This window comes from Apis cerana, linkage group LG8 (genome assembly GCF_029169275.1).
Source record: "Apis cerana isolate GH-2021 linkage group LG8, AcerK_1.0, whole genome shotgun sequence".
NCBI classification, from domain to species: Eukaryota; Metazoa; Arthropoda; class Insecta; order Hymenoptera; family Apidae; genus Apis; species Apis cerana.
Genome location: NC_083859.1, coordinates 9,250,635 through 9,266,664, shown reverse-complemented (window position 1 = coordinate 9,266,664; position 16,030 = coordinate 9,250,635). Strand labels below are relative to the sequence as shown.

Sequence of the window (16,030 nt, the reverse complement as noted above, 5' to 3'; positions counted from 1 at the left end):
TTGTGAAACGAAGATGAGAAATTTTTAATTTTACGCGGGAAAAAAAGGAACGAATCGTAATGGTAGATTTTAAGAGATTCGAGAGAGTCCAACGAAATGGAAATGTACAAGTGGAGTGTGGGAGCCAATGAGGTATAATAAAAACTTACTAGGAGGGAGCGTGATCCCCATCGGTTGAAACGAGGGTCGGGGTATGTCCGAACCCGAATCCTTTGGGTCCGAAAAGCTTGCCGTAGCACGATCGGCAGTGAATCTCCTTGTCGGGTCCATCGCAGGCCAGCATAGAGTCGAGAGGTCGATGGCACTCGGCGCAGTTGAAGCATTTCTTGTGCCACATAGTCCCCTTGGCAAGCTGTTGTTCGGCGGCGAATACCATGCCACCGCAACGAGGGCAACCTTGACCGGCTGGCGCCTTGATTGCCGTCGTATCGGGATTGTAGAATGGTCGACTAGCCGAAATCTCTTCCTCCCTGAAACGGAAATAACTTTCTCTTTCAAAAGTCGATTCGAAAGTTTTTAAACACTAGCTTTTCCAAATGATTAAGATCCATCGAATCGCTATTTCGATTCTCGAGGAGTTAGTTTTTGCAGTTTATTCAATCGATGAATATATAATTATAGAAGAAACGATTGGAAAAATATATTGGGTTGTTTGGAAAGTAATTCCGTTTTTTCACACGAGTGTCGCTAGTGCTGCATACCGTTTATCCAGCCAACTTCACTCTACCGGTGTTATTATTCGAGAGTCGACATTTTATACGGTTTATCCATAAGAAAAATTCGTTCGATGCAGTTGGGTTTTTCGTGCGTGATGATGCGAGATCGAAAAAAGTATTTTCGGCATATTTCACTTTTTTATTACCGAAAAGGTAAGAATGCTGTTCAAGCGAGAAAAAGGTTACGCGAAATCTATGGAGAAGAAAGTGTATCAACGGTCCGCCAGTGTGAAAACTACTTTTCAAAATTTCGTTCCGACAACGTTAAAGACGCGCCGCGAATACCAATCGAATCCGACGAAGACTAAACAAAGACACCGACGAATAAAACTCGAGAAATCGCCACGAGATCGAATTCGACTGTTCGTGATTACGTGAAACGTTTCGTTGTCGTGAAAAAAGTGAAATTACTTTCTATGACGCCTAAAGGAGGTATAATGGGCCGAGAAGAATGTTGCAGCTTGCACGGAGGAGAGAAGAGGAGTTCTACTCACGTTAGACCATCGGTTTGTAAGAATCCCGAACCACATGCGAATCCGTATCCGTGCGGTCCCCATTTCTTTCCGTAGCAGGTTTTACAGTAGACGTCTTTGTCGGGCCCGTCGCAGGCGATGATCGAGTCGAGCGTTTTGCTGCAGTCGTGACACTTGTAGCACTTTCTGTGCCATTCGCGGCCCTTCGCGAGCACCTGTTCGGCGGCGAACACGACGCCGCCGCAACGTGGACAACCTTTGCCGGGCGGGGCTTTGATTATGGCGGTGTCGATCACGGTTGTACGAGGAGCTGCCTCGCTACGATTCAGAAAAATTCACAATTCCCTTGATCCGAAGGAGAAATTTATTTAATCGACGCCATCGAATCGCTCGAAATGAACGAATAAATTTAAAACGTTAAAATTTTTATCGAATTTTTATTTTTCTTTATTTCTCTCATCAAGAGAGATATAGATTCGATGGAATTCAAATTTATTCCCGTTCGAGCGACTCGTGGTTCGAAGTTTCTCGGGGATCACGATAAGAAAAACAACTCCATGCAAAGTGGAACCGGTCGATATTGATCGGCGATTAAAATTCAGAATTGCCGATGTAAAGCGTCCATCGAGAATTGAATTTTATCAATATCGTCGAGCACGAGATTTACTTAAAGGAAATTTTATATACATATATATATTTTTTTTTTTTGTAGTAAAATCAACTACTGCATTACGCGAAAAGGTGCATGCTTTTAGTGCACGATACTAATTAGAGGTGGGCGAGAGAAGTTGTTATTATGGCTTTTTAAGAATTAGTGTCAGTTACAATCAGAAGCGGTTTAGTCAGATTCAAAAAATAAGATAACTAACGAAGGTGAGTAATAGCGCAAAGCGTTAAAGCGTCGATTTATATATACGCCACGAAGACGTATGATGCGAACGTTCGTTCAATCTTTTCTTTCATTCTCGCGAAGGCCTGATTTCTTCAACTTTGAGCCGATCCTGAACCCCCCTTTGGAACAGCTCTGCGTTTCGAATTTCGATAAAAAAAATAGAGAAAAAAATCATTCCATCCGATTTTAAATTTCATTTCAACGATATCAACGATTTCCACGATATAATTTCATCGAATTATATATCGGACGATCGGTTTTTATTAAAATTTTTTTTTTTCTTTTCTTAAATGCAAGAGAACTCGTTAATCCTGTCAACTTGTAAAATTTCCCCAATGACATTAATTTAACGCAACAGTGCGTTGTTATCCCTCCAACAATTATTCGATATTTTGCAACTTGTGTATATCTTTTCTATTGGAAAATTCCGTTTGAGAATTAATCGGAAGAAAGTGGGAGAGCTCCCTGAGAAAATCAATTTGGATGGACAAACAGACACAAAGACACACACACGCACACACATAGAGAGAAATAGTGGCGAATAGTAGCATAACTAAGGGGACGCGTACCCCTCGTCCTCAATATCGCACTGCAGCCCGATCCACATAACCCCAGCGTGGCCAATACCTCGCGGACCGAATTTCTTCGGATAGCAAGCTGTTAAGCAGACAAGCGCATCGTATATAGTGAGAGTGTAGAAGCCGAGAGGCGGGATATATCTCGCGTGTTCCCGTCTCAGTCTCGGCTCTGAAAACCCACCCATTAGCGTAGCAGTCGCTTTGTAGGGCGCCACCACCCTGGCCGTACCCATAACCCTTCGGTCCGAATTTCTTTCCGTAGCATACTGCGGAGAACATTGGTTAAAGGTATCTGCTCTGTTCTTCAACCTAGTTGCCTACGTTCACGTTCCCAGGGATATATCCCATACTCGGATACGTTCTCCGTACTTTTTCTCCTTTTTTCTTTCTCATCGCGATTTACAAACCGATTTCTTGATTTTTTCTTTTCTCATTTTAACGCGAGAGAATTCTGAAAGAGGCGTAGAGGTATAGACATCTATCGATTTTTTGATTTTAACACGAGACTGAATTCTGAAAGGGGCATAAAGATATAGATGTCTATCGATTTTTTGATTTTTCTTTTAACACAAGAATTTTGAAAAGGGTATAGAGGTATAGATATCTATCGATTTTTTGATTTTTCTTTTCTGATTTTAACATGAGAGATACAGATATCTATGGATTTGATTTTTTTTCTGATTTTAACACGAGAGAATTCTGAAAGAGGCGTAGAGGTATAGATATCTATCGATTTTTTGATTTTAACACGAGACTGAATTCTGAAAGGGGCATAGAGATATAGATGTCTATCGATTTTTTGATTTTTCTTTTCTGATTTTAATATGAGAAATATAATAGATATCTATCGATTTTTTTATTTTTCTTTTCTGATTTTAATATGAGAAATATAGATATCTATCGATTTTTTGATTTTTCTTTTAACACGAGAATTTTGAAAAAGGTATAGAGATATAGATATCTATCGATTTTTTTATTTTAACACGAGACAATTCTGAAAGGGACATAGAGATATAGATGTCTATCGATTTAACGATCGATTTTTTGATTTTTTTTTTTTAACATGAGAATTCTGAAAGGGATAGGAGAGGTATAGATATCTATCGATTTTTTGATTTTTCTTTTCTGATTTTAAAATGAGAGATATAGATATCGATTTGATTTTTCTTTTCTGATTTTAACACGAGACAATTCTGAAAGGGACGGATAGATATGAATTAGATAGAGAGCGTCGTAGAACGTATCCACAGTATTTCGTATCTCTGGTCTGATGTAATGTCCTCACCTTTGCAATAGATGTCCTTATCAGGACCTTCGCAGCAGTTGACCGAGTCTAATCTCTTGGAGCAGTTGGCACATTTAAAGCATTCCTTGTGCCATTGCTACGTGGGACACAAAGGGACACAGTGGTGTTAGTCACCGAGAGGAACCGCGTTCCGATTCTCACGTTCTATTACTCATAGTTATTCCCAACATTTCCATTTTTCCGCACAATTTCTTCTTTCTTTCCAACTAATTTCAACAAATTCGGCTTGTTCTGCTCGCTCATACTTTTTTTTCAATAAAACGCCTCCCGAGTGATAGGTAATAGAACTTGGTCATTTGTGAGTCGAGGACGACAGCGACGATAATAGGGAGCAAAGTCATCGTAAGGTTCTAAGATGGTATCTTTCGTCCTTCTCTCTAGACTAGAAATCTAAGTGAAAGGCTAGAATCTAGCGAAACGAAACTGGAACTTATACCGTGTGACAATTTACGGAACACTTTGCGCCAATGTGTTTACCACGGATCTCTGAACCAATTAACGTAAAGGATCGTAACTAAGAAGGACAATGCGTTACAAAAGGATGGCCAAGAGGACAAGAGGATGACAGAAATTAATTTAGAATAGACACATATGGATGATGATCGAGAGAGAGAGGAAAAGAAGAAAAAAAAAAAAAGAAAAAGAGACGAGCAATAGAGTTTTGTTGGATTGCAAAAGATACCTCGACAATATATCTCGCGATCAGGACCATCGCAATGAAGCGTCGAGTCCAGAGACCGATGACAGGTTTTGCACTTGTAGCATTGCTTATGGTAAGCCTAATCACAAGAAGTAGGAATAACCATGATGATATCCCGCAATCGGTCGTGTATATCTTCTCGCTATGATCGATATTTATTAAAAAAAGGAAAAAAAAAAGAAAAAAAGAAAAAGAAACGTTGAAACCTTGGTACCGCGACACACAGATGTCTCTCAAGTTTGAATAAAATTTAATTGGTTCGAATAAAATTGAAGAGAGAATTGGTGATTTGTTGTTAATCGAGAGATTAACTTAAAGTTGAATTTTGGTGTGTCTCCAATTTGGCCGTCGTGTATCATGTGTTATGAGCCAGACGAGGAGGAGGACGAGCTTTCTTCCTGAAATTTTATCCTCGACGACAGAAGCTTCTAATTACAAGATTAATCAAACGAGTAAAATTTCAAGATAGATGAGGATTCGTGTAAGAGAATATATTCTATCCGCGCGATTTGTATCAATTTGTGGCTACTTGTAGCTACTTACTATAATTTTTCCTTCGTACAAATTATAATTGTAGAATGCAGTGATTCAAAATACAACAAATTTGGCGTTTTAAAAATATTTAGATTAAGAATTTTTCTAAACGACACCATATTAAACGATAGAGAAAAAAAGCAAACAAAAAATTTGATAATCGCGTTTCAAAAATATTTAGGTTAAGAATCTTTCTAAATTCACACTATATTCAAAGCTATAGAAGAGAGGATCCACACATGATTTAAATGATACAAAAATAAAAAACAAAAGAAATATGGCAATTAGAAATATTTAAATTAAGAATCTTTCTAAATTCACACCACATTTAAAGCTGTAGAAGAGAGGATTGATCCAAATATGGTCTAAATGATACAAAAATAAAAAACAAAAAAAGTTTGGCAATCAGAAATATTTAGATTAAGAATCTTTCTAAATTCACACCACAAAAATAAAAAATAAATAAAATATGATAATTAGAAATATTTAGATTAAGAATCTTTCTAAATTCACACCACATTTAAAGCTGTAAAAAAGAGAATTGACCCAAATATGATCTAAATGATACAAAAATAAAAAACAAAAAAAATCAGAAATATTTGGATTAAGAATCTTTCTAAATTCACACCACAAAAATAAAAAATAAATAAAATATGATAATTAGAAATATTTAGATTAAGAATCTTTCTAAATTCACATCATATTCAAAGCTATAAAAGAGAGGATTGATGCAAATATGGTGTAAATGATACAAAAATAAAAAACAAAAGAAATATGGCAATCAGAAATATTTAGATTAAGAATCTTTTTAAATTCACACCATATTCAAAGAGAGAGGATTGATCCAAATATGGTGTAAATGATACAAAAATAAAGAACAAAAGAAATATGGCAATTAGAAATATTTAGATTAAGAATCTTTTTAAATTCACACCATATTCAAAGCTGTAGAAGAGAGGATTGACAGTGGCCTAAAAGGGGCGATTAAGTGTTCATTCGGTGTCCGTATCGCTTGCTCCAAGTTATTTTCCAACGCATCGGGGATGGCCAGTTGGTGATCTGCCAAACCTGACGAAGACAGGAAAAGCTCTTGGGCCGTCACCAACGGCAACAAGCGTTGGCCAGCGTCGACTCATCCCCTTCTTCTTCTTCTCCTCTCTCTCTCTCTCTCTCTCTCTCTCTCTCTCTCTCTCTCTCTCGCTCTCTCTTCTTATTTTTTCCCTCATTGTTATGAAATTAAGCGTTTCGTCAGACGAAGAAGAAGATTACGGAGGCACGTCACGATTCGTGAGTATTTGGCACCATGTCAACCAGTGGCGATCCAGTCAATTTTAGCATCGAATAACAGCACAGCCCACCCTTCAGCATTCGATTACTTCATTTCCTTTTTTTTTTTCTTTCTTTCTTTCTTTCTTTCTTTCCGCTTTCTCTGGACAAGATAGTTCCAACTTTGTTTCGAAGAGAATCGACGCTTCTAGAAGGGGGACGGGGTAAGATTGGCCGGCGATTAATCTTTGTCGAGATTCGACAGAATTCGAATCGGGCGATTAATAATTTGGAATTTCGAACTTGACGAAATTTCTCTGTTTACGACTCCCCTCTTGGATTTGAATCACTTGGACTGCTCGAATAGAAATAAAGCGCGCGCTAAAAATACTCGTCGCTCCTCTTCCATCGGTTCCTTCCATCGGTGATATAATATTTGTCCTCGAAGATATCGAGCAATGTCGATGAGGGAGGAAAGTAGAGTAAGATCGTAGAGAGATGGTAAAGTCGCTTTTTCGCTAATTATTAATATATTTTTAAAATGCGAAATTGTAATTTTCAAAGTGTTTTCAAAATTTTCGAGAATGAAATCAATCAAATCGATTATTAAATCATCGAACTAGTTAATTGATTCATTAAGTAAAAATTTGAACGTCAAGGAAAACTTTTTGAAGTTATGTATAAATATACTTGATTCCATTTCCCTAATTTTGCAAATGAAATTTTTAAAATTTCCGAAAATGAGATCAATCAAATGGATATCAAGCTATCGAAGTAGTTAATTGATTCATTAAATAAATTTTTTGAACTGTGTGTAAATCATTTTCATAAAATATACTTGATCCCATTTCTCTAATTTTGCAAATGAAATTTCCAAAGTGTTTTCAAAATTCATTTTGAAGTAGAATAGTTATACGACTGGTCATTGATTAAATGTCACCACTCTTACTGTATCGTCCAATTGTACAATAATTGTGCAATGATAATCGTGTCTCGGGGAAGTTTGACTAAACTGAAACGAAGTGTAACTGTAATCGTAATTTTCCAAGAGTAATTCTCTTCCATTTCTCGACGAGTCGCGGTACCAAGGAACGACAGAGGTGTCTCGTTGAGCGAAAGGGACGAGCAATTTTAAGGGAAACTCACCCTTCCTCTGGCCAGCATCTGTTCGGCAGCGTACACGTATCCTCCGCATCGAGGACAACCCTCTCCTTCTGGCGCCTTCGCGATGGCTCTTGGTTCCAGAATGGCGTTCGATCCTCTCGCGAGTTCCCTAAAAACGTGCCCCTTGTAGACATCAGATCGTCACTTCACCCGTTTATAGTGATGAAAAAAAAGCTGTGATCCCCAATTGGCGTGCCAACGCCCCACAAGAATTCCAAGAATCAAATTCTTCACATATTTGGAATTAACTTCTTTCACAGCCGATTCTGTTTTTTTCTTTCTTTCGCCCTCTTTTTCCCGTCTTCCGTGAAATCAAGATTATCAAAGCGGCGGCGTGGATTTCATTAAAATCAAGGGGCTAAAGAAATGAGAAATAGAACCCGGTTTAGAAGTACTCGATTTGCAGCTGTCGTCGAATTTTCTTTCCTTTTATCTTTTTACTGCCTCTTCTCGAACTTGGCATAAAATTGGATTGAAAAATCGCGCGTTTATTATCAAGGTAAAACATCGATAAGATGAGAACAGGATAAAACAAGAGTCGTGAAGTCGATCGAGTAGTAAATTAAGATAGAATCCGTATTGATATCTTGCAATTTCAATTAATAAAACTCTACTTTGAAGCAGCTGCAAATGAGACGGTAAACGGCTGCGAAAATGTTAATTCGCCATAATAATAAGGGAGAGATGAGAATTAACAATCTCGAATTTCCTTTTTTTCCTTCTCGTTAGGTTGCTCGATGAGAGAGAGAGAGAGAGAGAGAAAGGGGTGGGGGGATATTGATCAGGGGCGTTGGAATACCAGGAGGTGGAGAACCACCAGAAACAGAAGCAGACAGTACAAGAAAACACCACTGCAAAACAGAAGAGGGAGGGATCGATCGGTGAAACGACAGAAACTCCGTTGGAACCACGGGCGCGGAAAGTTGAGACAACTTCGTTTCATACTTCCGGCTCGAGAACCGGTTCGAGGTTCGAAAACACGTGGTGGGTTTCCGTCGTCCACGGATCGACGAGACGAAACAAAACTCTAAACGTACTAAAAAATGATTCAATTCAGATCCAGAAACCAGACGAAAGAATAACAACCCGGGCGGTTAGAGTGTTAGGCACATGTTAGTTAATCGGTTAGTATCCCGTTTCCCTTTTGCAACCACGCAAGTGGCTTCCGCCGAGCCCCGAGAGGAGAGCCAAGAAGCGGATCGTGTGTAACAAGAAATCAAATATAAATAATAAATAAATACGTTTTATTCGGAAAAATAAAAGAAAAAGAAAGAACGAGTGAGGACAGAGCAAGAAAGAAAGAAAGAAAGAAAGAAAGAAAGAAAAGAAAGAAAGAAAAGAGAGAGAGGAGGGGAAATCGTGAAAAAATGGGAAGTAGATAACAGAAGAGGGATCGATTTTAAGAGAGAATTCGAATTTGAGAAAGAAAAAAAAAAAAAACGTTCAAAGATAAATAATAATAAACAACAGGTAGGAAACCGAAAAAGCGTTTTATCTACGGTACAGCACCCCTACACGTGTGTCTGTAAGCGAGCAATGTTGTATGTATATTGTGTGTGCGTGTGTGTAAAATCGCTGTTGTCTAAAAAGAAGCACCCATTGAGTTAAACGTGTTAGCAAGGGTTACGGAGTTATTGTGTGTCTCGAGAGATAGAGAGAGAGAGAAAAAATGAGTAAAGACTACTAGAGAGAGAGAGAGAGAGAGAGAGAGGCCGTGCAGGTGTGTTGCGTATATCGATAAATTGGCCGCGAGATTTGACAAAATTTATATATATATATATATATATATATATTTGGAAAATAAAAAATAATACGAAAAATAAAATAAAGAAGAAGAAGAAGAGAAAGAGTGACTAAGAAAAAAAAAAAGAAAAAAAAGAATATATATATACAAAAAGCGGTTGGTTTCTCGTGTGAGGCGGTAGAAGAGAAAAGGCAGAGAGAGTCAAGAAGAGAAATATAGATATAGAGAGAGAGAGGCGGAATCTGACTCGGTGCTCACCATTTTTTTCTTTTGTTACTCGCTAGTTCCCTTTATCACGAGGATTTCGAGCGCAGGCTCGTGATAAAGCGACAACATATATTGTTCAATCATGGGCCTCTGGTTGGCTCGCACTCGGCGGGGCTGGCGGGGGTAGTGGGGTGTTTTTTTGCTCTTTTTCGATATTTTTTTTTTTGCTGTTTTGTTTTCTTTTGCTTGGCTTTTTCAGTTGCTCGTTTGTTCGCTTTTTTTTATTTTTTTTTTTATTTCTCGTGTTGTTGTACTTTCTTTCGTTTCTTTCTTTAGAGAAGAAGATTAAAAAAAAAAGAAGATTGGAAAGGGGGGACTCGAAAGTGGTGGTTGAGAGAAGAGTTGGCTGAGGTTTTCTGGGTCGCTAAAATGTTAGAAAAAAAAGAAAAAAAAAAGAAAGAAAGAAAAAAGAAATTAAACGGCCTGGAATTCGCATGTATTCGTCCTTGAACCGGTTCATTGTTCTCCATTGTCGTCGAGGCCAGGTGAAAATTTTGAAATCGCTTTTCCACTAAGATGTTAAATATCTATCTTACACATATATATATATACATAGCACGTATATAAGTTAAGTAAGTAAGGTGTGTATGGGCATGTACAGTGGGTCAAAAATGTCTTTTGAGATATACATATATATATATAACGTGATATATAACCGACATGTAACACAACACAATTTTTTTTCCCCCCTCTCATCTGTACCATAGTAATTTCTCGAAAGAGTTATTTAACAATCACCGATCAACAAGATCACAAGAACATTTTTGTCCGACCGTCTATGCTCTCAAGAAAATAATCGCGAAGCAGTTGTGTGTCAATGAAGAAGACCAGATTCTTCTGTTTTTTTTTTTTTTTCTTTCCCTTTTTAAAGTCTTTTAATGGCACTTATTACAGATGGTACAAATGATTCTATAAACTAGCGTAACGTAATTGTAATAATCGCATAAAAGAAACGAGAAAGTTTAATATATATATATATATATATACACACATATATATATATATACGAAAACGACCGCTCTTAACCCAGTCGTTTCACAAAAGGGCAAAAGTGAAAAGAACAAAAGAAACAACAAAACGGAAAAAACAAATAAAAGGAAAAGAAAAAAGAGAGAGAGAGAGAACGAAAAAGTAAAATAAATCTAAAAACAAAGAGAACGAAAACAAAAAAAAAGAAAGAAAGTATATATGTATAATCAATAAAAAGAAACGGGTGAGAAGATAAGAGAAAACCAGAAAAACGTGGGTAGTTAAAACGTGACAAAAGAAAGAGAGAGAGAGAAGTCGACTAGATTAAAACACAGTTAATTAATCGATGATTATAACGTCGTCGTCGTCATCGTCGTCGTCGTCATAGCATCGCAATCACCATCATCATCACCATCAACATCATCATTATCATCACCATCATCATCGTAGTCGGTGCCGTAGATGGACGACGAAAGGATCGCATAAAGGGGTTAGGGGATCATTAGGGTAAAAATTGAAAGAGGGATTAGAAAAAAAAACTGGCCGAAGAAAAGGTGAACGAAACTAAAAAAAAGGAGACGGAGAAAAAGAGAGAGAGAAGGATTTAAAATCGGAGAAATGCCGAGTGGCGATAAGAAAAAAGAAAAGGAATAAATGGAAATTTATAAATAATAGGGGAGAGAGAAAAAATAAGAGGGGATTTTAATTTTACACAGTCGTGATGCTGTAATGCACGTGTACGCAGACGCATGCTCTCCGTCCTTGGGTTTCTTAGTAGGCTGCCTTAAGTGTGTTCGTGTGTCTTCCAATTCACCCCGATTTATCGTTACCGAGGAGGAGGAGCAATTGCTGTCGAATCATTGGGCTTGGTCAATGGTTGGTTGTTGGTCGGTCGATTTCATACAGTTTTTGTGATTTTTTTTTTTTTGTTTAATTAACAGCACGTATGGTTCTTTATAAATGATGATCATATACATAAACGACTGAGGGGAGAAACATATATATATATTTTTTTTTTTTTAGATTCGGGAATGGGAGGCGGGGGTGGGGGCAGAGAAGGGGAGGGAGACGACGGGCAGGTGCACTCACTCGCTACTCTTCAAATGTTCGCCCTGATCCATGGACAGGCAACCAGCGCCTCCACCGAAGCCGTATCCCTTAGGACCGAACTTGCGTCCATGGCACACTTTGCAAAAAAGCTCACCCTCGTGCTCGGTGCAGTTTGTCGAGTCGAGTAATTTGCCGCACAGACCTGGAACACACAGGAATAGTTTGGCTATTCCGCCATCCTTCTAGCTAGGCTTCTTTGTCACTGGATTTTTTATTTTTCGTCTCTTGCCATTAAAACCGGACGATCAAAAGTTTCAAAATTTTTGATTTTGACCTCGTTCAATTTTTATTATGATTCCAGTTTTCTATCATGCGAGATCTTAGGGAGGGGGGAAAAAAAAAAGAAAGAAAGAAAATTTCTTCGGCATCGAATTCGAAACTCATGTGCATTATCATTAATTTCGTTAATTTTTTTTCTTTTTCAAAAAATTGTTAACGAGAACGAACGAGGTCAAATGAGGTGGAGTTGAGAGAGAATGTGCGCTAAATTAATTTGTGGATATAAAAATTGTTCGAGATTCGGGAAGGAAATCAATCTTCCGATCTAAGAACGAATGTTTCCTTAAGTCTGGTTTACATTTCTGTCAGCGGTAATATTCCTTATTAGATTAGAAACTTGACAGGTAGAGGCTAGTAAATGAATTAATACAATTATACGAAGAGAGAATGCTTCACCTACTTTCTCGACCGGCTGCACTTTACATATTACATAACTAATTCTAGTTGAGAGTTAAATTTATCAAAATCTTGTGAAATTCGCACAAACACGTGTTCACACAATTTGTCACGTCATTTAAAATAGAAAAATATTTGTTCGATTCTTTCTTCCTTCTAATTTATTTTAACTTACTTTGACTTATTTAAAAAAAAAAAAAAGAATTCTTCCAATTATCATTATTCTCAAACTCTGTCCCCATAAAATCATTTCGTATAATTAATAATAATAAATATTCAAAAACATATTGGTCAAAATCAAAATCCATCATCTTTCGCAACATGACATGAGATAAAATTAATTTTAATAATAATATTTTAACGATTAAAAATTTTTCAAGCTCTCAAGGATTAATGAACGACACATGCGAGGACACGAAATCGTACAAGATGAATCCATTGAAAACGTCTTATTGCTCTTTTTTAAAAGAGAGACCAAAAAAAAAAAAAATATTCGAGGAATATTCGTGAATAAAGTATAACATCCGCGTTAATTTTCGATGCAGCATATTTCCGCTCAAAACCGCGGATGAATATTCAATGGAGTTCCTATTTCAAGTAGGATCACGAAGTACGGATTTTTGCCGGCGAGTTCGCGCGGGTCGTTGCACCCTCGACTTAACGTTGGGTGGCTCTATTTGATTTCTGGCTAGCATACAAAACTAATTAAGGCCAAGACAAACCATCCGGGACTGGCATAAAACTTATTTATAGGGATGGCTAAATTTAAAAACGGCTGATGGTGTTTTTTGCGCAATGGGGAATGCCGAGATCTCTGTGACGAATCAATTAATAAGATTCATCGTATCGTTCAAATCATATTCGAGTATCGATCGTTTAATTTTCCAAAGGATAATTTTCTTACGAAAATTTTACGTACGAGCTCGATAATCTTTTAATCGTTCTATCGAAATAAAAATATTTTTTTTTTCTTTTTTTGGAAACGAGAGATATTTCGAATAATTCTACGATTTAATTAGAAAAATGTTCGATCCAAATCAAAGTAAAAGTATAGTTTGAGAATGTTCGAAGTATTGAAATTATAAGATGGATAAAAACACGAAGCACGTGTTTCCGGGATGATATTTAATATTTCGAACGGGCGCTTACCACACTTGAAGCACATCTTGTGCCATTTGAGTCCTCCAGCAACACGTTCTTCTGCAGCGTACACGGATTTGCCGCATTTGGGACACTTGGGATGTTCTACTGGTTTAAAAGGCATTTTGTCTGTTACTGAAAAAAAAAAAAAAGAAGAAAAATCCTCGATTAGTTCGTAAATCGATATAAAATTTCAAAATATTAATCGTGTTTCTGGATTTTTGTTAAATTTATGGGGGAAAAAATAAAATAAAATATTCAATTACAAGGAAGAGCGAAGATAAAATGATGGCTTTAAATTGTTCTCGAAAATGGAGCGAAATTAAAAGTTTCGATGTTTTAACGATGATTTTACGATGCGTAAACAGTGAATAACTCAACCTCCAATTACCTAATCTTACACGAGGAAACGTAAACAGTTGCAGTCTCCACCCTACTACCGATAGACGAAGTCTATTTTTAACTACGGAATAATTTGAATCTTAAAGTTTCAGTGTTCAGTGACCAAAAAGAATAAAGAAAAAAACAACATCGAAGTGCAACGATGTCATCGTAAATAAAATAAATCCCAATTCTTCTTAGAAATGAAATCAAAAATAAAAGGATAATCATAAAAATTCCCCTAGAACTTCAATTATTATTACTATTCATAGAAAATTTTTATTATTAACGGTAATAAAAAAATTTCGTAGAAAGATAATCATAAAAATTGCAATTCCCCCTAGAAACTCATTAATAATTATTCATAGGGAATTTTTATTATTAGCGGTAATAAGATGATAATAAGATGACCCCGGAATAGAAATTATCCTCATAGATATTAAGGAGGCATGAAATTTTAAGGCGTCGTTCATCATCGATGAAGGATGAAATATTAAAAGAAGTTTGAAAAGCTTAAATTTAAAATTTCCAACCACGTGGCTTAATATAATCTGGAAGTAAACAACCAGTGCTAACGTAACGTTATAAATCCCTATTAAATATCATAGGGTAATATCGGAGGCAAAGTTGAGAGACGAGGTTGGTAAGAGATCAAAGTTTGGACTTTTGGAAGCGGGTCTAGTGGCAAGTATAGTGACCACGGTATTAGTAGAAATGCTAGAGAGACTACGAGAGAGCCGAAAGAGAGATGGAGGATTCTATATCCGTGCAGACGCAAGCCGGATCGCGAGGCCGTATTAGGGAAGGTGCTAGATTCTCCACAACGCGGTAGCCATTACCCCTACCCATTCGCTTCTTTCTAACCTATACTTTATTTCACCCATCGTGCAAGTAATCTTTCTTCCCTATACGTTTCTTTCTCTATATAAAATATAAACTCGATGAAATTAATTCTTTATTATTCGATCGATTTCTAATTGGAATCTTTTCGCAGTATTTGAATTAGAAAATATGATGAACCGATTGACGAAAAAATTAACAAAAATTAGGAGAAATATTTTTTTTTTTTTTTTACGAATTTATTATTGATCTCCTGATCGATGATTAATTTTCAGAGTGTTCCAACGAGTCATAAGCGAGGACGATGGTTCGGATGCGGTTGTTACATGGTCGTTACGTCACAACAGGCCGAGAAACGCCGTTGCCACCTTCTACATCCAAACGATCTCAAATTTCATCGCGTTTCAGTGAACCCACCACGCGTGTTTTAACTTTAACCGGGAGGGGGCCGCGTAACTCTATTCCGCAACACGCCTCTGACTAAATGCGGCCCTCCACCGCGACCAAGCTTCCTCTTGCTCTCTTAAAATCCTTCTCCACCAATCTCTGAAAATTATTATTATAAAGAAAAACTAGTCCATCCGTTCCCTGCTTCACTTCAAAATCTTCGAAATAACCAAGATCGATTTACGAGACATACGTGATCGATGGAATCAACGGGAAACAATATTTATAACCTCAAGCTCACGAGTTCTTTCAAAGAAAATAGAGAGGTTCACTACCGTTTAAATTCCCAAATCGCACCAAAAGCAATCGATTCGATCGACGTGGAAATCACTTTTCTCTATCTCCCTATCTATCTCTCTATCTCTCTCTCTCTCTCTCTCTCTCCTCGACACGTGGAGAAACCATGAAAAAGCAGTGGAGGAGAGCGGCAGTTCGGTACGTAATCTCCGGTTGGCCGCGGAACACTGATGTGCTTGTGCTACTACTCACCACCGGGTATCGGTCGAAGTCACGAGTGGAAAATCGGTAAACCTCGGGAAGGAAGGCAGGCGTGAAGATGAAAAAACACCGAGAAGCACTCTCTACACCGCACTAATACTGGATTCGAATGGCTGTTCTCGCGTCGTGGCCGTCCTAGTCATAGCCAGCCGTTTGCACACGGCACGTGTGCAACGGAACGTCAGTGCTGTTGACGACAACGTAGCGGTGGCAGAGGGAGTACTAGCCGCCTTCCATCTCTCTACTAGCGGGGGTGTTACACTATACTCGAGTATACCGAACGGCCGCTCGGATGGGTCCTCCTCTTGGTGACAACTGAATGGACAATAT

The 16,030-nt window shown here is 37.6% G+C and overlaps 1 protein-coding gene across 13 annotated transcripts in view; it reads right to left on the bottom strand.

Annotated features, from left to right (window-relative positions):
• LOC107996434 (muscle LIM protein 1) overlaps window positions 1-16,030 on the bottom strand; it is a 17,631-nt gene extending 1,601 nt beyond the window's left edge. Inside the window, exons 1-9 of one of the 13 annotated variants that reach the window (XM_062078754.1) lie at window positions 15,478-15,663; window positions 13,926-13,997; window positions 13,544-13,669; window positions 11,699-11,861; window positions 7,612-7,738; window positions 3,945-4,041; window positions 2,841-2,925; window positions 1,211-1,507; window positions 150-470 (exon numbers count right to left, since the gene is read on the bottom strand). In XM_062078754.1, coding sequence (XP_061934738.1) covers window positions 150-470; window positions 1,211-1,507; window positions 2,841-2,925; window positions 3,945-4,041; window positions 7,612-7,738; window positions 11,699-11,861; window positions 13,544-13,658 — 1,205 coding nt within the window. In that variant the 5' untranslated portion in view covers window positions 13,659-13,669; window positions 13,926-13,997; window positions 15,478-15,663. The other 12 variants (XM_062078748.1, XM_062078751.1, XM_062078749.1 and 9 more) reach the window with 12 other exon arrangements.